Source organism: Sander lucioperca, chromosome 14 (assembly GCF_008315115.2).
Source record: "Sander lucioperca isolate FBNREF2018 chromosome 14, SLUC_FBN_1.2, whole genome shotgun sequence".
Taxonomy (NCBI): domain Eukaryota; kingdom Metazoa; phylum Chordata; class Actinopteri; order Perciformes; family Percidae; genus Sander; species Sander lucioperca.
The window spans coordinates 33,904,883-33,932,207 of record NC_050186.1 but is presented as its reverse complement, the minus strand read 5'-3'; the positions used below and the strand labels follow the sequence as shown (position 1 = coordinate 33,932,207).

Here is a 27,325-nt window from a genome sequence, read left to right as displayed (position 1 = left end):
AGAAAAAGTATTTAAAAATTACCTTGAAAAGCCATTGGTTTTAGGTGAGATTTTTCAGTTTGAAGCAGTCAGAGTTTAAGTAAAATTTACAAAGAATGAGTAAAAAAATGAGTAAAATTCAATAACCATATTAATAAACATCAGTAAATTACCTGAGGTTTGCTAGTAAAATAAACTTATATCTGCAAGTAAAGTTTACTTGATGATCGCCCTTGTAGAATTTGCTTACAATTTCTAAGTGCAAAAAGTAAAAAAAAAGTAAATAACACTCATTTTTTTCAGTGTACTGTCTATTGTGAAATGTGGTACTACTAATTCTGATAAGTTTTCCTTGAAATGTAAACATCCTGTTGCTCTTTTGTAAATCAGTGACCTTAGCTTCCTCTTCTATTCTTACTTTCTTTCCTCCTGTACTGCTGACCATAGTGACTATATACTAAGGAACATATTAAAGTGCCCATGACAGAAAACGTTCTGACTTTGGTATTTTCAAAAAAGAGCTTCAGTTCTCTGTGTGGGCGTGTTTTGCTGAGTCTGGATCACGGTACAAGCAAGACGAAGTTGTACAGATTCCTGATTTTCTCTCCCGAGTATAGCTGAAACTGTGACGTATGAGAAAAAATCCTAACAAATAAACTTGTCCTACTTCTCTTGATAAAGGCCTGCCACACTCAGATACTGAAAAAAATTGTTTTGTAAAGTAATTTCTTGAGTGCATGCAAATGCATATCTGATCTGGGTACCGTGACTCACAGTTACCAGAAGGCAGTCTCTCCACTTCCTGCAGTGAAGTCCACATGGATTTCACAATCACTAAGAGCTCAAACAGCAAATGGATTTCCAAGGACTGTATCATTGGCTACTTTTAAAGGGAGTGTTTGCTGCAGGGTGTAACTTGACACTGTAACTCTTTCAGTTTTATTCTTACCCCTTATTGCCTTCAAGTTAAATTCATTCCGTGTTCAAGATCCATGACAACCAGTCAGACATCCTCATGTAAGTATTTTAAATTAATACTCATAAAAAAGCCTAAGGAGTCAAGAATATCCCCTTTATTTATTATTTTGGCACTGAATGAACTGATCATTCTTTTTGCTAATTCTTTTTTTAACAGGTATCAAGTGTAATAAGTGGAGGTTTCTGATGTCTCGTCTATGATAACGGCACTAAATCAATGAGGGCTTGCTGACAAGTTTACATTAAAGGATTAACAGCTGATCCCAAATGGTCCTTGTAAAAGGGATTATGATGATCCTATGGTTATTACTGGTCTCACTGTTCTGCAAGAGCACGCAAGATGGAAATGGCCAAGAAAGTGGTGAGTGCGTTGTCCTTGAACTTCTAGGAATTCAAATTACATTGTATTTTAAAGAAGACAATGGTCTCTATACTTTACATTTACTGTAGATTATGAATGTATTATGCAGCCTATTTACTGTGATTAGAATTAGAATTGTTTAAACCCAATTTTTGGTTCTAATAGTTATTCTAAATGTTTTCATAACATATACTGGCATGCTATTAGCTATATGAATAGATAGCCTGCAGTATATTTAAGACTAGCATGCAGTTTTGGTTAAATTGGTGGAGTTGTGGTCATAAACCCAATCAGCATAAACGTGACATACAGTTAAGGAACAGGAATCCATTTCTGGGGGTCCAATGGAGGGTAGATTCTAGATTGGACTCGCTAGACGTGTCGATGTCACCAAAGGCATACTGCGACACCAGTCAACAGACGTTAATGCAGTGTTTATGTTTTACATACACTCTTGGTTGCCGATGTTGTTCAGCGCATTCTCATGAAGGGGTCCGTATGATATTGTACGAAAATGTATGCACACCAAAACGTATGATATCCTACAAAATTAGGAGGCCGCCTGGTGGTCGCGTGACGCCGGCTGGCTACGAGCTCCATGACGCCGAGCGGCAATGCTACAGAGCTTTGTGATGCCGGCTACAGACCTCCGTTGTATCAGTGGTAGTTGGTGGTTCAATTACCCCAAAAAATAGGTGACTTTGAGCCGTGTACAGAGCACCACGAGCTGTCGGTTGTTTCGCCCGACATTACGGTTCAATTTAGTCCACAAAATTTAGTGTTTTGCCACGACAAAAATTAAGATTAGGGTGAAAGGCTTTAGTATTCCCTGGGAAGCGAACTCCGCTCTCTGGCTTGAAAATCCTGTATGTTAACGCCCACCCAACCACCCTGTCCACCTCCCTATTCAGCCAACCACGTTCTTATACAGCGGCCATCAGTGTAGTGAATACCGCCAGAAAAACGTGGAATGCTTACAAATTACAGTGCTTAAAGCAACACTAGAGAACTTTTCCCGCTTTGGTCCCCCTACAGGCTGGAAGCGGAATTGTCCATTACATTACATTATGCAAGTTTGCCAGATCGGGTAGCGGATCTGTAGTTTGAATGAGACATAATGAGACATTACGAAAGCGGTAACGGACAATTCCGCTTCCAACCTGTAGGGGGACCGAAGCGGGAAAAGTGCTCTAGTGTTGCTTTAACTGTTTGTAGATTTTTGAACGAATGGTTCATGAGAACAGGCTGTGTTGTTAATAATTTCTCCCCAACTTCGTATCACATTCTATCGCTATACTCCGTTACAGGCAGTCCTCGGCTGCAATGATGGCCGGTGTTGTATCGAACTCCGTTTCCCGTTGAGATCTGTTCCCCTCTACCTAAACCCAAACCAAACCTTTAACCTTTAATGAAGGTGCATGTGTTTTTCCTCCAGAATATAAGGTTGATAATAGTAGATTTGTCCTCATCTCAATGCTAGCATGCTAACATTTGATAATTAATGTTCAGGTTTATCAGTCAAGTGTATGGAAGTAAACTGCAGACTGTTGTCAGTGCTAACAGTTAGAAGCAGTTGGACATCTGTTGTCTGAAAGGGGTATAATGGAAATATAATTTGATTTGCAAATCACACATCCATGCCTGTTGTTTGTTATCTCACCAACATAAGCTACTGGGACCTTGAATTTCCCTTTGGGGATCAATAAAGTATCTATCTATCTATATATTTATCTATCTAGAATTAGCTATGGCTTCTTCCATTTCAACAAAGACAGAAAGTCTCCTGATCACACATTGGCCCTTATCTCACATTTCCCCCATCCAGTATGGCTAAGGCAGACAGACAGCTTCTTACATTTAGAGCAATGTCATTGTTTGTTTCATTGATTCTTAAGTGCTTTACCAGCACTTTCCTGTCAGCTAGCATCTTAAAATAGAGCAGTACTTTCCATTGTTATGGGCTGCATCTACAAGCTCAAGTCTTGGATTCTCAGATCTCAAGTAATTTCGAGGTGGCCACAAACAGATGGTTTCTGGTATATATATATATATATATATATATATATATATATATATATATATATATATATATATATATATATAAAAGAAACCTCTTCTCACTTTCAACTGCTTTTATTTTCAGCCAACTTAACGTGTAAAACTTAGTATGAACATAAAAAGATTCAACTACTAAGAACTTAACTGAACAACCTGTGGCATGGCATGTGACTAACAGAAATAGAAAAATGTGTCCCTGAACAAAGGATGGTCAAAATCAAAAGTTGTGGAACGTTACAGGGAAGACATCCCCCCTCCCTCATGTGGTACTCTTCCTGCAGGCTCATCCTGACATGACCCTCCAGCATGATATTGCCACCAGCAATACCGCTCGTTCTGTGCGCGATTTCCTGCAAGACAGGAATGTTAGTGTTCTGCCATGGCCAGCGAAGAGCCCAGTACTTAATGCAGCTGGTGGCCACACCAGATACTGACTGTAACTTTTGATTTTGACCATCCTTTGTTCTTTGGGACACGTTTTTCCATTTCTGTTAGTCACATGTCTGTGAAACGTTCAGTTTAGTTCTTAGTAGTTGAATCTTCTAGATTTAAAGATCTAATGTTAAATTGTACTATGTCTTTACATTTTTAATACAGTACAATATACTTTTTTATTTCATATTGCTAAATAACTTTTGTTTTTTATATTTGCCATGCAAATAGATTAATGTAATTAAAATAAATCCATCCTAATATTGTGTTAATGTTCATATAACTGCTTGTGTTTTGTAAAAAAAACAAAAAAAAGTGAAAATCTTCTGACAGGGGAACACAGCGTTGTGAAGTGTCCAAGGGATCATCCCTGGACACATCAAGGCCACCAATATCTAGCAGCAACAGGTCCCACTCTTGACAATATAGGCATTCTTGCAAAGGGGCACAGCATCATGCACAGCACCCACAGGAAAACCACCAATTTCCCAGAACGCCGGAGGCTTGCAGCAAGTAGGCCTAGCTGCTTCACCCTCCTCTCCTCTACCTGCTGCCTCTCTCTCTCTCTCTCTCTCTCTCTCTCTCTCTCTCTCTTCGTCTGCTTTTCATCTCTATTCTCTTGCTCAAATGAATACGGGAGGCCATCGAACTATAATGACCTCATCCACATTCTCGAAAACATTTAAATATTGAGCCACGGAACTGAAAATCTTTTCAAACCTATAATTTCTCTAGCCTACTCCAAGGTGTGTATTTTCACATATAGTGCTCTTTAAACAAATGTTAGGGAAATTTTGATTTACATACTTTCTCTCTTGTTATTATTAAACTGTTTGCATAGAATAATATTATACTGAATACTCTAAACAAGATAACATGGAGCCATTGCATGTCCTTGTCTGGAGCACGGTATGATGCTGAGGAAGGAACAGGCGCTCCCTGACTAGATAGGGGAGACGTCATCGACTTTGACAAGATAACAATTGACGACATCTGCTATGTATCATGATTTATTACATTACACTTGGTAATTATAAAAAGCAGCTGTAGAGAGCTTTTTGTTCGGTCATTGTCTGTACCATTCTGTAGTGCGGAGACGGCCTCCTTGTCGGGTTCTCAAGTAAAATGAACTTTAATATATCTTCAGTGGTCTCTGTCTATTCTTGATAATATAATGATTCTTACAACAAACCAAACTCATTACTCTTAAAGTGGACCAAAAAGTGGACCAACAGAAAACGGCCTCAGTTCTTTTTGCATTCACATTGTGGGTTTATGAAAGAGGATTCAGTTCTCTTTCTGGTCCACTTTAGCTCTGATGGGGTCTCAGACCACCTCCCGAGGAGGTCTGAGTAAGGTTCGCTTCAGAGGGGACTGAATCCCTTTTTAGTGTTCACATACGCAAAAAATGCTGACTAATAGTACCCTTTAAGTTTACCTGACAAAAACTTACCTTCATGCGGCGATGACATTAAGTTTAGGTACCAACACGACTAGCTAAGATTAGAAAAAAAGGTCGTGGTTTGGGTTAAAACAACTGTTTCCAGTTGTACTCCCGGGACACAAACACCCATTTGGTGGGTGAAAGTCATGTGTTTTCGTGAGGACATGAACTCCACTCCACCGCTTGAAAGCGCTGTGTATTATGACCCCGACGTCCACCCCAACCACCTCCCTACACTGTGATTCACACTCTTATAAATGTGGTGTATACAGCATTAAATACATGGAATATATACGAATTACAGTGCATTACTTTTCGTAGCGATGTGTAAAAATGCTTCATGAGAACAACTTATTGCCTCTCTGCGGTTTATGATGAGTATGGTCATGTAAAATACACTATGATCATGTTCCTCAGGTGTCCTGCATTGTGGATCTCAGAATCTGAAACTAACCAGCTCCGGTCAGATGATCCTGTTAACATGGGAAGACAAGCCTTTGTGCTCTGCAGTACAGGATGTGCTGATCTATGAGCTGGAGGTTCTCATAGCAGACAACAAAGAACATTATGTAAGTGTTCATTTGCATTACACCAACGTTGCTGACTTCCATGACAATAACCTCAGCTTCTGGAGTAGCCAAACAAACACACCTCTAATTTGGTTATGGAAATATTTTAGGATGAAGTTGCTGTGACGCCTGACCAGATAGGATCTACTCACTCCTGGAACTGGACGTCATATTTGGCATTGGAGTGTACTTCCCATTCAGTGAGGCTCAGGTCCCGATACAAAAACCATACAAGCCCATGGAATCAAAAGACTCTTCCTGGTTAATATTCATTTGACTTACCTCCATGTTTTGATAATCAACAACATTCAAGCTGTCATTATTACACGTTTGACAGTCATGGCACTGCTTCAGATGCTTATAATGTCCTATTATTATGCTTTTGCAGGGCTTGAAACATCAAGAGCAGAGGTTTATCCAAAGGACAAATACTTCAAGGTTGGCAGTACAGTCACCTTCTGCTGCGTTCTGCCTGCTGGGGTAGTTTTTGGCAAAATGTATCTGTCTGAGTATAGTAGCGCTGATATGAACACTACCAGGATCAGCAATCAGACCTATGCCTTGACCGTCCACCTGAACCAGGCATCAAAATACAGTTGCACTGATGTAATATGTGAACTGAATCCTTATGTTGTATATGGGGCCTGTGCTTTTATTGGCTGTAAGTATGACCTAGTATTGTGCTCAGTTTTGGAGTCTTAAATTGGCCTACGTCTTGTTAATAATTGCTGGCTGTTCTTTTTTTTTTTTAATACCTGCCATCACTCAGACCCACCTATTGTCACGGACCTTCAATGTGAAACCCGAGATCTGCAATCAGTCGAATGCCACTGGACTTATAAAGACTCAAGCCTACCCTTTAAGAGTCCAACAGAATATCATCTACTTGAAAGGTATAATACAACTAAACCAGATGTAGTCAGAGGTTGGAGGACAGAAGCAAACAAGGCTGTAAGGGATTTGAATCTTATTAACTATTATACCATGGTCTGGGTGAATACTCAATTCTGATTGGCTGCAGGGTGTCCATAAAAAAAGTGTTATAGGACACCTACTAAAGGAGTTCCAGTGAAACTGACTGTTTACTGTCATAAATGAATGCACTACACCAGGGGTTCTCAACCTTTTGCAAGCTGGGCCCCCCCAAAGCTGGTTCATTGCAGTTGGGCCCCCCCTTCCCGGCGCCACCCCCACTACACCACCTTGCATAGATAGATAGATAGCCCTAGGCTAGGCTATTATTTTTAGGCCCACACTATTATTATCATTATTATTATTATTGTTATTATTGTCATCAGTAGCGGTAGGTAGGCCTATTATCATTATCATTCTAATGTGAGCTTGCAGGCATTATTATTATTATTATCATGAGTAGTAGTAGGCCTATTATCATTACTAGGCTATTGCTATAATTGGGAATTGGCACCAGACCTCTGATATGAATTCATGCTTTATTACTGTTATTATTACTAGGCCTAACAGTAGGCATATCATCTGCATTTTTGACAGAAGCTTGCAGGTAGGCGATGTTAATGTGAGACCTTGTTGGTCCTCACTAGAAATCTCTCTATTTTTGTTTGGTTTTGAAATAATTTGGATGTGGATTAGTTGTGTTTTCAATAAGTTGAGGCTATGATGTAACGATGTGTGTGCAGCCTGGACGCGGAGTGGTGTGTGTCTCCTCTCTGCAGGCTGGGACTGCTGCGCGAGGCTACTGAGAGACTGACCGCCTGTGAGCAGTGTTGCCAACTCTTTTCCAATGAAAGTCGCTAGCACCAGCTCCAAAAGTCGCTAAAAGTCGTTTGATGACGTCATATTTGCATATTTTTGACGTCATTACGCAATCATTTGTATAAAGCTTAGTGGTTCTGTCAGCAAGGTAGATAAAAAGAAATAGAACTCTTTAGCCAAATAATCACAAATTCAATACATGAATTTATTTTACCTTATAATTATTACTTAGGTAGCCTATCTTTGAAGTAAAAAAATGTTATTCTACAAAGGGAGGGAAAAAGATCGATAAAGAATTCTCAAAGGCTGGCTTGCCCAGGGCCAGGCCAGCTCAGCGGAGTCTTTCTCCCGTCGCGTCCCGCTGTCTCTCCTATCTACACCAGCACCCGCACACCCTGTCCCCCCCTCCCCTTCTAACTACCTGCACACTGTGCGCAGTGCTGCTACACACGAGGAGAGAGGGGAGAGGCTGCTCCGCAAGGCGCCGAAGGCGGCTACAGGAGAGAAATACCTTGCGTGCTCGCTGGACAATACTGGCGACTTTTCTACAGAAAGTCGCCAGATTTGTCGCTAGTCGCTTTTGAAAAAAAGTTGCTAAGGGGGTCTGAAAAGTCGCTAAATCTAGCGACAAAGTCGCTAAGTTGGCAACACTGCCTGTGAGGGCTTTTGGACGGGGGAGGGGCTCACGCAGCACCCGCTGCTCGTTGAGCACATAACTGCAGAGTGATACGTGTTTTCGAGTCTCCAAACACCACAAAAGTCTCCAATAACAACAGTAAAAGTCGCTAGATTTATCGCTAGTCACTTTTGACAAAAAAAGTCGCCAGGAGGATGACTTGTTTTACAGTTGTGCGGAGGCTCCACACAGAGCTTTCTCCGTAGCCTACGTAAGTGGCCTGATGTTTACTTGTGCACTGGTGTGTGCGTGAACCGGCATATGTGTGTGTGTGTGTGTGTGTGTGTGTGGTAGAGGGAGAAGTGAGAGAGTGACGGCGTTTAGCTTTAGAGCGAGTACCGACTCTAGAGTTATAGTGAGAGAAACTAAGTGTCTCCTCTGTTCTTTCTGACCACGGTGGGAAATCTGGAGCAGGAAAAGTTAATTATCTCCTTGAGTTCATGTTGTTTATGGAGAAGGAGAACCAGGAAATGAGTCGGGGAGGAAATGCAACGCTACCCAGCCACGACCGAGCGACGTGTAGTTACATTACATTACGTGATTTATTTTTTATTTTTTCCTCCCATCCTGTAGCCTACTCGCGCCCCCCCCCCAGGAGAGTGGGCCCCACCAGTTGAGAACCACTGGTCTGGGTGAATACTCAATTCTGATTGGCTGCAGGGTGTCCATAAAAAAGTGTTATAGGACACCTACTAAAGGATTTCCAGTGAAACTGACTGTTTACTGTTATAAATTAATGCACTACACTAAAAACAAATAGGAAATGTGAATCTGTTATTTCCAACACTGTGTGCTGCTTCAGTGCCTCATCCTCTGAACACCACAGGATGGCGCTAACACACAAGCTGCAAGAACTAATTACACTCTCAATCAATCTCTGTTGATCCTGTTTGTCTGTTTGCTGCTTTTATGGCTGTACTAACCTTACAGCTGTAGCGCCCTGGGTTTATGTTTTTACAGGTATATCTGGCAACCCGGCCTGGCTGTCAAACTGGGCAGTTGATAACAACAAGCAGGCCAAAACACAAACAGAAATTCCGTCACGGAACAGAAATTTCAAAAGGAGAAAATACTGGCATTAGCATTGTTGTCAGAAAAGATAGTATTTCAACTTAGCATGTTTCCTTAATATCTGATGACACATTAGGGTCATTTTTGGATTTATTACAGTAAATATATTACATATTGGACCTTTAAGGTCAAAACTATGACCTAGTATGTTGAAAATAGTAGATAGTTTATTGATATTTTGGCTTATTTAGCCTAGTCAAAAATAAGAGATAGTTAATCATAACTGGAAGTTTAACGAGCAGTATCTTGAACAATGAAAATGATAATCCATCTATAATGAATTCCCTTTTTCTCCTCTAAGCCCTGTGGAAAATGTTTCATCAGGCAATAGGCTCTATGCACGCATCACTTCCGCATTGGCGTAAGGATGCTTGGACATTTCCGGTTACCGGAAGAAAACATTAGACAGTGACAGTAGACCGTTATGATGGCAGAGATGAAGTTTACAAGGTGTTTGCTGGAGTTGCCTAAAGTATCTGTTAATAATATACGGAGGGTCGTCCGGCCATCCAGTACGACACCACGTAGCAAATTGGATAAAGGCTTCAAATTTTACGTTTCTTAATTTCTTTGCAACTTTTAAGGTAATTTGCTAACGCTAGCTAGCCTGAGCTAGAAGCCTTGCTTTGGTGTATTAAGTCATGACTCCGTCCTGCTTCAGGTTAATCATGCTTTAAATAAAGTCTAATCATGTGTATATACCTCTCACTTCATGTGTTTGTACTTTTATGAAAGTATCAGGTAAAAACAGGGCTACAAATGAGATCTCTGTGAGAGCCCAGCATACTCCTAGCTAACTATTATGTAGCTGCATGCTAACACGACATAGCTGTAATCTTGGCCAGTGCTGGTCATTTCTCCCCAAATTCCTGTCACTTTACTGCTGGGACATGTCCGGTTGCTGCTACCTTGAAAAATCACCAATAAAGGCTTCTAAACCAAATACTACATAACCGGACATGTCCCAGCAGTAAAGTGACCGGAATTTGGGGAGAAATTACCAGCATTGGCCAAGATTACAGCTAAGATACAGCTATGTTGCGTTAGCATGCAGCTACATAATAGTTAGCTAGGGGTACGCTAACGTTAGATTGTAGTGGAACGAAGAAGCACTTTCTAACGTCAAAAATCACAGATAAAGGGTTCTGAACCAAACATTACCCAATCAGACATGTTTCAGCAGGAATGCGACCCAGAATTGGGGAGAATTTAACAACACTGGCAGCCAAGATGACATACTGCCGTTAGCATGTAGCTACATGCGACAATGTTAACACCGCATGTTTTTTTAAAAAAAAAAGTGTCGGCTGCAGACTTGTGTGTTCGTTATAAGAAAGTTGTCTCATCGGATGTTAATCACCCACCGTTTATGTAATTCATTGTCTTTGGGAAAAGTAAAAAAACTAACAGAATTGCATCTTTCAGACACTACATTGATTGCGGCACACAGCAGTGGTGGCTGGAAGAGCTGTCATCCCATCTTTGAAAGGACACTTTCGTACGTTTATTCATCGTGTTATTAGTCAAGACAAAGTATTACAAGTAAAAACATTAACATAAACAACACAACAACGACGAAAATTAACAGTTTTGGATGTTCTGACGACAAGCATTCAATGGTAGCATACGGTAGCACAGCATTCTACGATAACCGGAAGTTTACATCCATCCTGAGATTTAACCGGAAATACGTCATGCTCGCCTGTGCATATCGCCTATTAAGACTGCTGCTTGATTTGGGAACTATGTGGATGATTCGGGAAAACTGCCTAGATTCAGGCCAACCTCAACTTAATCCAGGCCCACGCATCTGTCATGTTCTGCAACCACTGAGAACTCTTTTGTTAGAATTTTTTTGGGGTCAAGCCATATTTGCAGCTGACTATCCCATTCACTGTTCACTACTTCAGGCTGCGGTAGACAGTAGGCTAACGTTACACGTCGTGGCTAAAACTGTTCGTAAAAGTCGTTATATTGTTTTGGGGACAATGACATGGCTGGCTAGCTAGCTTGTCTTGATGTTAAACATACTGTTATTTTTTTTTTACTGATTGCCAACTGTACACAATGTTATTGACTTTGAATCTTGCTAGCATAGCATTAGCTTTCTGGCTCGTAGCTGAGCTGAAGGGTTCTACAAGCTGAACGGACTATAAATATCTCCCGTTGCAAGTCGTATCGAAAGTCCTAAGAACCTTATGGGATGGGAATGATTTTTCCAGGTATTAGTCAGACCCTCAGGCATAACCAGGGAAACAGAGTTATTGTTTGGAAAAAACTTTTGTTTGATTGTAAAACGTATTAAAATATTAATTAATGTTTAAGAAAAATATATATTTGGCAAGTGACCATGGTATAAGCGGGTTAATGCCCTTCGAGGTGTCCATTGTCAGGTATTAATGGCCGATGGCGAGGCGTGAACCATCCGACGCCCTCTGAAACTCATCAATATCTGACAATGGACACCTCGTCGTGCATTAACCCTTACTTAAATACTTCAAAGAGTACTACTCCAATTTATTGTTGCACTCTGAAAACATTGTCAGACTCATAGTGGACAGTTTAATTGTCAGTTTAATTGCCGATGTGCTGCAATCGGCACAATGACTATTATCCCCCATACTTATTATTCCGCCACATTTTTGTCCCGCTACTTGTCACGGAGCGTTACCAACACATGCACACAAAATACATCAAAACGTGTGTAATGACCGGGAATGGTGTGCTATCATTTGAATAAGAGATTTGCTACGCGGTTTTCATGAAATTGGCAAAAAAAACGCTGCGAAATATCCCATAGACTTTAATGGGAAATCTTTGGTAAATCGCTTAACATAGCTCAAAACAACCCCTCTTTGGGGCCATACTGTATCGCCATACTTTAATGTAGAAAAATAATTAAAAGTTTAAACCGAAGACAAGACTTTGGCCTTTATTGGGCTGAATGGGCATTTTCATATCAAGCACGGTTTCTACCAAATCATAGTTTATGTATCGTCCAGTTTCCAGACCGTTTCAGATTTTCCAATGTGTGTGTATAGGGCCGGAATATTGAGAGCTAGAGGGTAGGACAGAGGGTGAAGCTGCAGTACGATTTTTTCCAAAAAATTGCTCTCTCCCCTACAGTTTTCACTCTTCATACAGTACATTATGGTTGGTCAAAGTGTAGGAAATTTTGTGCCGGTTGCAGACATGTAACTATGGAATCCACCGGACTTAAACTTTGGCTCTGTTCATACCAACTGCCGATAGAAACAATGAAAAAAAATATCTGGAAGGACGCAGACGGTTCCCTGTTTGTTACCTGCAGTGTCGCTGCTATTCATATGCTAATTAGGCCAGACACTCTCTGGCCAGGAGACGTTTTGCTGCTATTCATATGCTTATTTGAGCCATTAGCACCTCCGCGGGAGCTCTCCACATACGTCATGGTTCGTTTCCGTCAATATGTGGCACAGACGAACGCAACGTTAACTGCCGAAAATTAGGGAGATTCACGGGCGTTTACAGGCATTTACAGGCATTTACGGGCGTTTACGGGGACGAAAATCCCACTTTTCATGCAGTGATAGCCAGACAACAGGGCTGTGGAGTAAGGTCTACTGTCAAGTCAAATGTTGGTGCTGGATGTAGGAAGAACAACAGATTTTGCAGCTACAAACTGCAGCTTTCTCCATCAATATAGCATGCACTGAGAAATGTTTTGCTTTAATCAACTACATTTATCATCATAACTGATTGGACATCCACATAAAAGGTGGCAAATGTTTTGAGCATTTTATTATGTATCAAACGAAAAAGTTAGACTCTCTTGGCATTTGTATTTCAGTCCATCAATCTGTGCAAAGTCGCCTGAGACGAGTTGCTCTCAAAAAGTGCGAGTCGATGCTCGCAAGAGAAACTGGACGTTAACAGCAAGTAATTCTTTGGGCGAAGTGAAGCTTTCCGACACTGCAGACCTGACTAAAAGAGGTATACCTTTTTAAAACATTAGCATTTCTGTGTGGCAAAATGCTTATTTGATGATTGACATCACTTTTTAATCATTGAAATCAGCTGATTGTTGTTTGTCTTTTGTTTCAGTGCACATGTACCCTCCAGAGGGAGTGACAGCTTCGAGTGTGAATGCCAGAAATGTCAGTCTGGAGTGGAAGTGGACGGTGCAGCAGTACTATAATCTCAGTTTGATATGCCAAGTGAAAATTAGTAACCATGGTGAAAACACCATAGTGAGTTGACAAAAAAACATTATTAGCAAGACTTTTAAAGTTGGATCATTTTCTGAACTATACTAACATCATCATTCTTGTACTTGTAATTGTGTTCCCAGAGTGAACACTTTGGAGTTGGTCTTAACTTTGCAGTTTTGAATGACCTGATACCAAATTGGACATATAATGTGGAAATACGATGCAGAACAGCACAACATTTCTGGAAATGGAGCACCTGGAGCACAAATGTCAACTTCCATACAAAGGGTGATGGTAAGAAACAAAAAAACTAAAAACTTTTAGTCAATAATGGCAATTGAACAGATACTGTTTCCATTTTTTTCTAGGCATTGATTGTCTCTTTGTCCTATAGTTCCAGATGTTCTTGATGTGTGGATGCAGGTGATGGACAACCAAATTATAACCATCTGGAAGGTAGGTCAGATGAGTGGCCACCACTTTCTAATAAACTGCTCTTCAGAAAGGCTTTATCAGTAGTAATTAATTGCTTTACTTGGTTGGTTGGTAGTAAAATATTGACTAATCCGTTAATGAGAAAACATTTTGGGTGGCCAGGATGTGAAAACTCTCTGGTTCTCTGCTTACACTCCTCCAGCAGGACCCTTGTCTTTTTAGCTCTTCAGTTCATCAGGAGGACCACGCTAATTTGACCTCTGACCTTCTGGAAAAGTGCTGCAGCGTAGTGGAACCAAGATCTATTTATTAACAATGTATTGATATTCACAGTTCAAGACTGAATGGATTGTTGTAAAAATGTCACTATTAACACATTCACATTTTTTATTTTCAGAAGACTCACTGACTTTTGATGTTGCTTATCAGAGAGTGATTATTAATGACTTACTAATACTTGCAGACGTGATGGCTTGTTAGAAAGTGAGACACATTACCCTTAATTAATGACTTCATTAATGACTCACTAACCATTTCACACCATGGCAGCAAAAGTCATTTCAATGAACGGCTTAGAACTAATCTGTAGAGCAGGGTTCAATGTTTTTTAAGCCAAGGATTGTTTGACTGAGAGAGACAGATCAGGGACCCCCTACTACATATGTTGTATAAAATCAAGTTGTATATTAAACTTAGCCTACAATAAAGTGTAGGGGGCCATAGGCCTTTAAACATAGCTTTGTAGTGTATAGAACATGAAGCTATTAAAATAAAAATTGTTGTCATGATTTTATAAATCATCTTATAATGTTAAACATACATATGGCACAGTGAATTTTTGGAATTAACTGTATCTGTGGATGGCTATCTTAGTGACTACTTTGACAAATAGGCTGATTTATATTTGCTTATAATATGTTGGATTCATGTTAAGCCGTTTTAGTTTTTGAAAAAAACTTAAAAAAAAAAAATAACAATAATTTGGAGGCCCCCCTGCAGTAACTCTGAGGACCCCCTAGGAGGTCCGGGACCCCCTGTGAAGATTTCTGCTGTAAAGCATTAGTCAATGATTTATTAACCATTAAAGCTATTAGTTACTTAAGCAATAGTTCGCTACAGGCCTTGGGGGCGTTGTTTCGGCCCGAAAAGTGGAGGTAAAGTGGTAAAAATATTCTAAATGTAGCATCCACTTAAAGGGATAGTTGGCGGATTTTAAAGGTCCCATGGCATGAAAATGTCACTTTATGAGGTTTTTTAACATTAATATGAGTTCCCCCAGCCTGCCTATGGTCCCCCAGTGGCTAGAAATGGCAATAGGTGTAAACCGAGCCCTGGGTATCCTGCTCTGCCTTTGAGAAAATGAAAGCTCAGATCGGCTGATATGGAATCTCCTCCTTATGACGTCATAAGGGGAAAGGTTACCTCCCCTTTCTCTGCTTTGCCCGCCCAGAGAATTTGGCCCGCCCATGAGAAAGAGAGAGACGTCATGTGCATCAAGCAAAGTGGCAGTTGGTCAAGGCCACACCCCCACCCTCCACCTTGCCCCCCCTCTCTCCTCCTCAATAGCATTTAAAGCTACAGACACAGAAATGGCACATCCTAAGTAAAGCTCATTGTGGGACTGGCTCTAGTGGCTGTAATTCTGCACCAAGGCTGAATTTCAGGAAAGAGACTTCAGATACAGTATTAGGGGACCACTAAGGTCTATATAAAAGCATCCAAAAAGCCGCATGTCATAGGATCTTTAAACCAGCTCTGTGTCATGGCAGTTTGTGCAGATAAACAGCTTCCCTCCGTGGCACCAGCTATCAGTTTGTTAGTTTAACATTTTTTTTCTGCTGAGTGATACTTATCATGCAAAAGAATTTTAATTATAGCAATTGTATGTGGTTATTTTATCACGGCTATGAACCAATCAGATTGCTTGATCTGAGCTACTCGTATTATAAACTTCATAAAGGGTGCCTTATTAGAAGTGGTGTTGATGAGTGCCTGATCTCCATGCGTGTGCTTTGGCAGTTAAGCTAAAGTCCTGATGTTACTTCTCTGCAGGTGCCACTGGCCAACCAGAGTCATGGACACATCAAAGACTATGAAGTGACCTGGACCAAGACCACAGAGAGAGAGCGACGAAATAGGACCAAAGTGGCTCCCAACAATTACAGTCTTGCCCTCAGTCTGGACACCACTGTCGAGCATATTGTCACAGTTACAGCTAGGAATATAAACGGCAGTTCATCCCCATCAACCATCACCATCCCCAGCTCCAATCCAGGTATGAAGCTAACAGAATTCAGGTTTAAAGCTACATTAATTGATTTTTTTTTTTTCGGATTCTGAAAATGGCGATTTGTTATTGAACAGTTCCCTTTTACAAACTCTGCAGACGCAGAGCATATAAGCATTATTTGTGTGTCTGACTACCCAGCGAATGTAAATCTAATATTTAATCTCCTTTTAGCTCTGATTTGCTCTGTATCTGGCTCTTTAGCTGCTGATGCTCCATTGTGTTCACCAGCTAGTCTCTAACTGTGTCTGTGTGCTGTTGGACAGGTAGTGAGTCACAATTGGATTCTTTGGACTGTGGGACAAAACTCACACTAACATGGGTTGAACATGCAAAGAGGAGGGGCAAGCCAGGGACCACGTGCCCCACACACAGGCCTGTTCAGGTTCAAACCTCTATGAGAGAAAATGGCCGGAAGTCTAAAAACTACAGGCGTGTAGTTCACACCTTCAAGAACACTCTGATCTCCCATTGGCTGGCGGAACCTGAACGCACCAGGGGGCTGCGATCTGCTGACCTGCGGAATAAACACTGAATGTGATTTGATTAATAAGTGCTACTGGTGGTTGTTTGATTATTAATCTGATTTGGAACCACAGAGTCCAAGTTTTGCTGTGAAATCACCACTGATCACGGTGCATTAAATGTTGTGTTAAATAATGTAGCTTGTTTAAAACTGTAAATGCTACATTGCTATCTCCCGCCGCGGAGAAGTTACTGTACAAGCGAGAGAATAAATCTTCCGTTCGGCAGTCCAGCCACAGGGACCGCGACGTGACGAGTCCGGCACCTTGTGGCCCTGTGTAGGCAAACGGGTCGGTTTATTGTTGCCACACAAAGTCAGCTGTTTAGCTCACCAGAGAGAGATATAACGTCACATTAGGCACAAATTCCTGAGTGAACGAGAGGGTGGTTATTCTCAGAACCTCGAAAATCAAGACTCCAAGTGTTTCTTTCTCTAAACATGCACACACACACACACACACACACACACAAGCTAACGTCTAGCTCATAGCCACGTGCTGCTGTAACCAGCTCCAATACCCGCCATCTTGGGGTTAACTAGCCTTTGAGTAGCCATTTTTGAAGTCTTTGTGCTAAACTACACACACAGGCTCACCACAGTGTCTGCTTGTTGTTTTGCTTTTGTTGTAGTTTGTAACAAGTATATAGGTTTATTGATTGAAGTATTGAACTATTGATTGACAATTAATAATTTGGAAGTTAAATCAATTCTATTATACTTTAAAGAGCAGTTGCTTGTGATTATTTGTGTATCTGTTGTAATAACAGCTGGTTGAACAGGTCTGTGCTCGAATTTCACCCTTCTTTTGTTCCTTTCAAAGATACCAGATAAATGAATCAAATTAATTAAGATCTGTATTTTAAAGGGAACACCACCTATGAGATTGTTTCACAGTTCAGTTATTGGTCCCTGATTCCAGGGTGGTGCCCCGTTTTGATTGTTTGCCAATTTGGTAAAGTTATGAATACACATATTCATAACTTTATTAATATTGATAAAATGTCTTTGATAAATTGCCAATAATTGAATCTGTATCCTTACCAATTCCGAACATTGTGAAGCGACAGTGCTAACCACTGCACTACCCTAATTGCAGCTATATGTCTATTTCAATCCTAACTTCCAAAGTCTTTATTTTCAGACAGAACCAGAGTGAACACTTCTTTGATCATTGGCAGCAACGGTAGCTTCAACCTGTCTTGGTCTGCCAGTCCAACTGCCAGCTGTGGCTACATAGTAGATTGGTGTCCTACCTTAGGAAAGTGCACTGTGGAGTGGCTGAAAGTGCCTCCCAATCAGACTAATGCCAGTATATTTTCAAGTAAGTATCATCATTTGCCCAGAAAACAGTTACATTACATTTATTTGTGTTACAATACATCCTTTTATTTCTCCACTCTAGAAAACTTCAAAGATGGACTGAGATACACTTTGTCAGTATATGCCTGCACCCAGGGAGCTCCAGTGCTACTACAAAGAAGTGAGGGCTATGTCGGAGAGAAAAGTAAGATTGAAATGTTTGATATTTCTGTGGAGCAGTTTTAGCTTAATAAATCTGTCCGTGCAATAAAAAAGCACTTTGTCCAATAGTGTTTCACCTATGTTACGCTTTTTTAGATTAGATTAGAATTAGATTAGATTCAACTTTATTGTCATTGCACATGTCACACATACAGAGCAACGAAATGTAGTTAGTGTCTAACCAGAAGTGCTTAAGCAGTGATTAAATAACAAATTAAATAACGTGCTACAGTATGAATAAATAACATATGGTACAGTATATACAGAGTGCAAGGTATGAATTATATATAGATATGTGTCTATATGAGTGACTATTACTACAATAGTACTTTCTATTGACAGAAATACAAGACGGTCTGTTTAAATCATTCAAGGGGCAACAGCAGGATTGGGATTACGAGGTATCCTGGGAGCCTATATCTCTAAGAGAGCAGACTGCTTTTATCCAAGGCTATGTCCTGTATTGTTTGGACTACAACAAGAAAGACATCAACTTCAGCACAGGTATTGTGACACCCTGTTATTTTCTGATGAAAGTCCACAGAGAACCACATTTACAAATATAAGAACACATTTGCATGTCAGGATCAGTGGTGGCTGCTGGTCTTTCAAATAGGGGAAGCTCATTTTCAGCCTACATCATAAAAATTGTCCATTTATTTATATTATAATAATATATATAATAATTTAATATATATTATATAATACTACTACTACTACTAATAATAATAATAATATAATACAATAATAATAAAATAATTACTATAATAATAATTTATAATATCTGTGAGGTTTCATCAAGAGGCATGGCCAGCAGTACATATTCTTTGTCACAGCACTTCCAGTCAGCCAGCAAACTTTGTCATACCATGAGAGCTGTTACTGTTACTTTTCCCTATCCTTTGCACTAAATCAATCTTAAGTGTTGATCTAACCCTGCTGTTTAATTCTTAGTTTCTCCTCGTAAGGAAGACTTTCAAATGGCTTTGCCAAAATCAGGTCGACAATATTAGCATTGTCTGCCATCGTGTGCAGTTTGCTAGCTGGCTAGTTCATCCCAAGGGGGTAAGCTTCTCCGCACAACACATAGATCCAATGGCGACATTTTGATGCTAACAAGCACTCACCCCCCGTTAGCATCCCATTGACGGCCATTCATTTTGACGTCACTTTGACAGCGAATAACTTTACATCTGAAGCGTTTAAAGATTTATTTGTCCATTGTTTATTTCTAAGGAAACACGACAATGTATAAAAGGCTCCATTACCTTGTATCTCAAGTAATGGCTCCGTAGCAGACGTTTTTGTAAAAATAGGCTAACGATTGTGTCATAACCACGGGACTTTCTGTCGCATAGTAGAGGAATTACCATACAGTACAGGAGAAGCTCGCAGGCAGTTTCGACTTACATTAGCTGTTTAAGTTTAATTACTAATCTTAACTAGCATTTTAGTTAGCAATAATTAGCCTGTGCCTATGTTATTTCCTTACATATACCTACGCTCTCCGTCTCCGGCAGTATTCGGAATTATTGAGATTTCTCTCGGCACAGCTACCAGAAGACTTACAATTTACTTATACAACAACAACTACAACAGACAGGTTGCTCATGTCACATTTACGTCGTCCCTCTCAGTTGGAGGCTGCGCAGTAACGCTCAGCGCTCACCGGAAAAGTTCTTCTAATATCCTTCACTGGTCTCCGTCCAGAGCAACGGGATCTGTTGGTCCATTCTATATACAGTCTATGGTTCACCCCTACAACACTAGCCTAGCCTACTGTATGAATGATTGAATGAATGAACAAACGATCTAACGAAACAATATTAAACTTGAAGGAGGAAATGTGGGAATTAGGTTAAACTGAAACAAGGAATGTGGTGTATACTTGTATGAAATGTATGATGAAAATTGGCTAGCATTTTCGCCAAGCAAATACCAAGAAATAGGTTGCAGCAGTTCGTCTTTCAACAACACTTGCCTCCAATCCCTCCAATCATCACGCGGAAGCACGGCGTCCAGGCCAGCCCACTGCTCCATTGACTCCCAGAGACGTTGAGCGTCCATGGGTGGGACATAATCACAGCATTTATCCAATGACCGTCTAGTTTCGAAGCACTGAAAAAAACTGCTCAATGCAGTCCCATTGAAGTCAATGGACGCTAGGCTTCAACAGGGAAATGCAAGACGCTACGGGAATGTATGAGAAGGAAATCTAGTCAGCTGATTCTGAACGAACTCGTCTTCGAGACGTATTCTAACGCATTTTTAGTCAATAAAATGTTAACACAGTACATGTTTGACCATTACATTTTACACATTTTAGGGGAAGCTGAGCTTCCCTTGCAGTATTAAAGAAATCGCCACTGGTCAGGATACACCTTTACAAACCTTCATATCAATTACCTTAGTATTGCGACAACATTCAACTTAATTTCCCCCTATTTAGCATTTACAAGCAGTATATGAACATGTAATAGATGGTTTCTAATAACACACTGTAATATAGTTGTAAGCAGATGTAATTGTTTATGTCTATAACTATAACTAATCAGCACCCAAATGGAGGCTGTTGTAAAAACAGATATTGAATGACAATAAAGTAAAACACAGTTATTAGAAGTTGACAAATCTGTAAATACTAAAAATGTCCTCATAGACTGTAAAAATAATGGATGCAGCATCGGTGACGTCACCCATTGGTTTGTGGACTGCCGTTTTAAAGCCAGCAGTTCACATTTTGGCCGTCCACATCTTAGTATTTTGTGTGACCATATTTGGCGTCTACAGCACTGTTGTGTATGGTTTCAATGGCGCTGCACTAAGATAAATGCTAAATAGGTACAGTTTTACTGGCGGTTAAATGCAGACCTATGGGTACTGGTGCTGCTTGTCAGCATGTAGCATGCAGAGCTGGTTGAAAATCGGCAGGCTTTCTTTTAAGTTAGCAGCTAATGCTAGCTAGCTAGCTTGGTTGGCAGAACGCTAAACAAGACATTTCTAGGCGACCAAAGGGTCAAAGTTTAAGATGAAAACACGGACAACACCCAAAAACAAGTTGAAGTCTATTTTAATGTCCACAGTGTTAGCATGATTAGCATTGCTAAGCCTCTGTCCTGATTGACAGGTCCTAAAGCATCCCCTGCTTTATCGTCTATTTTTAAATAAATGGGACCATAATTTACAAAATGAACATCATGCTGTATTGAAGAAGACTTGTAATTGAGACTGTAAACTGGTTCATAAAATGTTTATTGAGGTATTAAATCAAGGCGGAAGTGAGGTTTTTTCTCCATAGACTTCTATAGAAACAGACTTCTTTTTGAAGCCAGTGGAGTCGCCCCCTGCTGGAAATGAGATAGAATGCAGGTTTAAGGCACTTCTGCATTGGCTTCACTTTTCAGGCGTGGAAGTTGCTGGTTGTTATAGCTGCTTATGTAGTAAATGTTAAATAGGGGGACCTGAAGCGTTATATATGTAATGCAGACCTTCTAACTTTACTAATTGGAAAGCACTCTATAGTGTTAAATTGTGACCTTGATGGTTCTTCAGGATGTTTATTACTAATGACAATCTCTTTTGTTTGGTTTAGACAATCCTGAGGCCACTAGCCTGACAGCAAGAAACCTTAAAATCGGTTCCTACAAATTCACAGTAAAGGCACGGACAGCAGTTGGAGAATGTGGCGCTACATCCATCACTGCCACCTTGAATTCACTGAGTATATTGCTTTTTTTTCTCCATTTCAGATCACTATTTTTACTTGTGTAAAAATAAATTGTCTTATGGAAACACAATCAAATCTTGAATTTATTACTTTATCTGATCAACTTCTGTTTCTCATTTGGGTTGTTAACTCAACAGCTGATGACTTGAACTTGATCAAGACAGTCTTCATTTCCCTGGCCACTGTTCTTGGTCTCCTTTCCCTCATCACTATTGTTTGCTACAGACACTGGACATGGTAAGCAAGTCAACACATTCATTTTCTGTGCAATTAGCTCAATTGTTGTCTCTAATGGTACTCTGGTGGTTCTATTTGAATGACTGCATGGTGTTGCCATGTGTGTGACTTATTTCCATGCATTCTTACATCCAACAGTATCAAAGAGACGGTCTATCCTCCAATCCCAAAGCCAGTGTTGACATCAACGGTAGGTCCTTACAACCATGTCTTAACGGGGCACTCCACTAATTTCTGAAGATAAAATGTGACCGTATTTTACCATTTCTAGACTCGTGCCCGCTACTCAGACCTTCATACTCTTATACATTTTCTCTGCCCATCCTTGTTGGTGCTCTCATCGGTTGGATATATGGATCCAGGTCATCTTTGCTCTGCTGTCCGGTCCTTCGGCCCCTTCCGCGATGTTCGCGCCATGCATGAAAAACTTAGATTCTCCACACTCCCAAGGCCAAACAGTTTGTCACTGTCTTAGATCTACAAATTGGAACTACAAAATGTTTTATGATGTTCATCTGTGTGTCTTATCTTTTCTGCTGACCTAGGAGTGATGAGAGCCAAAATCATTCTATGACCTGAATCTTACCTTTCAGTTATTTGCAAAATACATCTTACACAGTGGCTTCGTTCTCTGCTCCCCCCGATCTGAGAGTCTTTTTAATTAGCTCAATTATTTTCCTGGCCCGGTGTTCCCTTTCATATAGGTCAGTTGGCTTTTCTTACAAACAGTCAGAAAGATCAGAGAACGAAACCACTCATGATCTCTACACACATTTTCCACAAAATATTTTCCTACATTTCACACATTAATATATCAGATTACTTGTCATGAGGAGTATTGATCAAACTCAGAAAACTGTTGTCTTATGTGGCTCTGCAGGGGGCTTTCTAAAGTCTGAGAAAACAAGCCTGTTGATGTCATAGTGATGTCATCAGCATTAGCTCTAATCAGGCTTAAGACTTCCAATCTTTTGACCAAGCCTGTATAAGAAACTAAAGATGTGAAGTTTGGAAGATGAGGACATTTAAAAGGCAGGCGTGGTCTAATGACAGTTGCCATTGCGTGGCATTGTGAGTGGGATCCAGCGTTTTTGGATATTAGAGACTTAAAGTCAGGATATCTCTCTTTCTGATTCCTTTATTTTAAACATTCTCTTTAGCCATGCTAGCGGTGTGGCTTTATGGATGGAAATGCCAGACTGTTGGTCCACCACTTTGACCCAGACTGAAATATCTCAACAACTGTTGAATGGATTGCCTTGAGATTTTGTACAGCCATTCATGGTCTCCAGAGGATGGATCCTAATGACTTTGGTGATCCTGATTTTATCTATAGCGCCATCATGAGGCAGTGTTCATTTCGTTAACAATAATTTTGACGAAATACATCCATCAACAACTTTTTTTTTCCATGAGTAAGACAAGACAATGACGAGATGCCACTGTCATTAAACAAAAACTGTGATGTAATGTCGAAAAAAAAGACGTGTCTAAAATGTAGTTTAAAAAAATCAAAAAATAATCTTTATTTCTTCAACACACCTCCGGCTCAGTCTGGATAATTGTGCTACTATAATGCATAAAGTCTGTGGTTTTGCATGTTAAGCGGTGCAGATTGGCTCTCATAACAGACTGGTTAGGTGCGACTGACCCACTTTAGCTAATGTACACTGCCAGGAGGACTCAGAGTAGCCTAACTGCAAAGCTGCATTCTTAAAAATTCAACCAGGAATTAAAGTTGGCTGTGTTCCAGCACCTTCAAATAATAAGTAAATTAATCTGATTGGCAGTTTCATACATCAGTGTGTCATTCTGCAGCTGCGCGAGAGTCCATAAACGAGGCAAGTATCTGTGGTTAGTTCACATGTCTGTATGAACAGCAGGACAGTGAAGTGTCTGTAGTATGTAAACTACTAAATTCAGTTGAAAAGGTGAAGTGAAGATAAAGTTGTTGGTTGGCACCTGTGTTTTTCGTCAAATATATAAGATAGATCAGACTAAAATTATTTTGCCGAGACTAGATTAACTGATAAAACATTTGACACAGGAATAAGACTAAAAAACAAAAGTGGCAAAATTCAGTGAAAACATTTTGACTAAAAGTAATGAGAAAAATTTAACTAAAATGTAATGACTTTTTGTCATGTAACACTGGACTATGTTTGATTGTCATTAACTAAAACTAGCAAAACTGAAGGATAAAAATGACTAAAATGTGACTTAATCTAGGCTAATAGGCTAAGCATTTTCTGTCTAAGACTAAACGTAAACTAACTGCCAAAATTAACACTGTCATGAGGTTCACATTTGTGGTTTGTCCCCCTCAGAATGGATTGTAACAATTTTGGTGATCACTTAAAGTGCTCATATTATGCTTTTTGGCTTTTCCCTTTTCCTTTTTTGTGTTATAAACTTAGCACAAAAAGTAAGGAAAAAATTAGTGTTTGGTAGATTATTTCTCCGTGGTAACAATGCTTTTTGGCAATAAATCTTATACCGTTAGAAAGCCTGTTTAGTTCCCTTTCAAATGATGCCCCATTTGTAAGGAACATGCATTTGTGGGATGAGCAGCAGCGCTGATTATGTGGGTTGCGCCCATGAAAAATTTGCCAAATCTTCTCTGCCAATGCCAAACAACTTATTCTGCCATTGACTCGTTTGGTGTTTGGTGGATTGGATGATTGAAGTTTGAAGAAACAAGACATATTGGCAATTGAACAATTTATTTACAAAACAGGAGCCTCAGTAGCATGTGGAAGAACCATACACAGCCACAACAGCCTGGCACCTCCTCCTCATGCTGGTCACCAGCCTGGTCACACACTGCTGTGGCATGGCATCCCATTCTTCAACCAGCAGTCCTGACCTCAACCCCATTGAACACTTGTGGGATCAGCTTGGGCATGCTGTTCATGCCAGAGTGACCAACACAACCACGTTGGCTGACTTGCGACAAATGCTGGTTGAAGAATGGGATGCCATCCCACAGCAGTGTGTGACCAGGCTGGTGACCAGCATGAGGAGGAGGTGCCAGGCTGTTGTGGCTGTGTATGGTTCTTCTACACGCTACTGAGGCTCCTGTTTGTGAAATTATTAAATTGTTCAATTGCCAATATGTCTTGTTTCTTCAAACTTCAATCATCCAATCCACCAAACGAGTCAATGGCAGAATAAGCTGTTTGGCATTGGCAGAGAAGATTTGGCAAATTTTTCATGGGCACAACCCACATACTCAGCGCTGCTGCTCATCCCACAAATGCATGTTCCTTACAAATGGGGCACCATTTGAAAGGGAACTAAACAGGCTTTCCAACGGTATAAGATTTATTGCCGAAAAGCATTGTTACCACAGAGAAATAATCTACCAAACACAAATTTCCTTTTTTTTGTGCTAAGTTTATATCTTTTTGTGCACGTTATAGGTTTACAAAGTGAAAAAGCCCAAAGTCCATCCCAAAGGGACTTACCATCTTCCAGAGAAAACACGCAAACTGCTCGAAACAGCTCTGTTGTAGTCGTGACGAACGTGTGTCACTTTGTAACACACATTATAATGCTCGCCTAGCTGCCAGCATGGCACTCCCTCATACTCTGCAACTGTCAAGCTAGCAGTACTTACTGCGCATGTGCGACTCCCAACAAAGATGGTACAGAAGTAAGATGCCTCACTATGTAGCTAAAACAGAGAGCTCAACACACAGGGTGAAAAGAGGAGCTTTTTCAGATGAACCTGAAAATGAGCATAATATGAGCACTTTAACTTTTCCTTTAGCGCTGTCATCATGTCAAATTTTTTACTTTGGTTTATGATCAAGTACATGCTAAACTATTGTTGGTTCAGAGGTTATCGGCATTTTTGCACTCCCAGCTACCACCCATCTTGAAATTAATGTGAGGTTATTTTGTTTGTTTTTCCAGGGTGAACATGGATGTCGTCATTTTCAGGTGGATCAGTGTCACTATAGTGAAGCAGATATCATGGATGTTCCGGAACTGTATTGTAGTGCAGGAGCACCAATAAATGGTTTGGTCAGCCAGGAGAACATGCCATTTGTATTTTCACAAACTCCAAAGGATTACTACAACCAGCCCCTGAAAAAGTGCACCCCACCACCCCTCACTTTACCATCTATGGCCATCCCATCTCAGTCAGGGTTACCATCTTCTTCATTTAGAAGGGAATTTCCTAATGCGTCATACAACCTTATAATGCAGCCTGGGAATCAGCAGTCCAACTTATGTCCTGAGCTTCAGGAGGGAACATCTTTAGAGAGAAGCTCCGATGGATACCAGCCTCATGATCACACGGAAACCTTCACTACAAACCAGACAGAAGAAGATCCAGACAGTCCTATGTCCTGTGTCTCCACTTACATATTGTTACCACAGTCATCTTCCAGATAGCTTCTGCATGCAATGCCTGTATGGTAAGTTATAAGTAGGGTAGCCAGAAAACAGAAATTTAACAAGGCTTTAGTGCAACACGTAATTTTTATTATGTGTATGCATTTACACAATTCAGTTTTTTTAAAGGTCCCTGCCACACAAAACTGTTTTTACTTGCATTTTTTAAAATATGTTAGGTCCATATGTGTTTGTGGTATGTCGTGAATGTGAAAATGAACTGCTACCTCTTCTGTCAGCTCTAGCCACTGAAAAAAAATAAGCAGAGAAATCAGGCCAATTACAAAAGCTGGTCAGTCTGACGTGGTGTTGCCTGAGCTCATTACTATTCATGAGCTCGCCCATTTGTGCTGGGTAAAGGATGCTGATAGCCAGGCTCTCATTGGCTAGCTGTTAGCCAATCAGAGTCAAGCAGCTTAGCTCTTTGAATATTAATGAGAACTGGCACAAATCAAGCTGAGTCTTCCTGCAGGCTTTCTATACCACGCTAGAATGGCTTGACACAAGGTAACCAAGGCATTTTTTTTCACAAACAATGTTGCCAATGTCCATTGTAGAACTTCAGACATTACCACAAAGTAATGAAATACATGTGGCAGGACACCTTTAAGAATAGTTTTAGCAATCTCTAGGAATGGAAATGTCTGTATGTCCAGCACTCTATACTGTATGTCTATACTGAAATAGCTCAACAACTAG

At 40.3% G+C, this 27,325-nt stretch overlaps 1 protein-coding gene across 2 annotated transcripts; it reads left to right on the top strand.

The window, feature by feature from the left end:
- The first annotated feature begins 766 nt into the window (after nucleotides 1–766).
- On the top strand, nucleotides 767–26,758 carry LOC116041379 (leukemia inhibitory factor receptor-like). 2 transcript variants are annotated; one of them, XM_031287267.2, is made up of 18 exons: nucleotides 767–996; nucleotides 1,115–1,318; nucleotides 5,670–5,821; nucleotides 5,932–6,082; nucleotides 6,231–6,482; nucleotides 6,591–6,714; nucleotides 13,129–13,271; nucleotides 13,383–13,528; nucleotides 13,630–13,783; nucleotides 13,884–13,945; nucleotides 15,977–16,199; nucleotides 17,879–18,058; nucleotides 18,140–18,241; nucleotides 18,601–18,762; nucleotides 21,851–21,979; nucleotides 22,123–22,222; nucleotides 22,361–22,412; nucleotides 26,141–26,758. In XM_031287267.2, exons 2-18 carry the CDS (start codon nucleotides 1,225–1,227, stop codon nucleotides 26,624–26,626), a joined length of 2,712 nt encoding a protein of 903 aa, XP_031143127.1. In that variant the 5' UTR covers nucleotides 767–996; nucleotides 1,115–1,224; the 3' UTR covers nucleotides 26,627–26,758. The 2 variants fall into 2 exon arrangements, with proteins under 2 accessions (XP_031143127.1, XP_031143126.1); XM_031287266.2 differs by having other exon boundaries at nucleotides 6,210–6,482.
- Nucleotides 26,759–27,325: the final 567 nt, after the last annotated feature.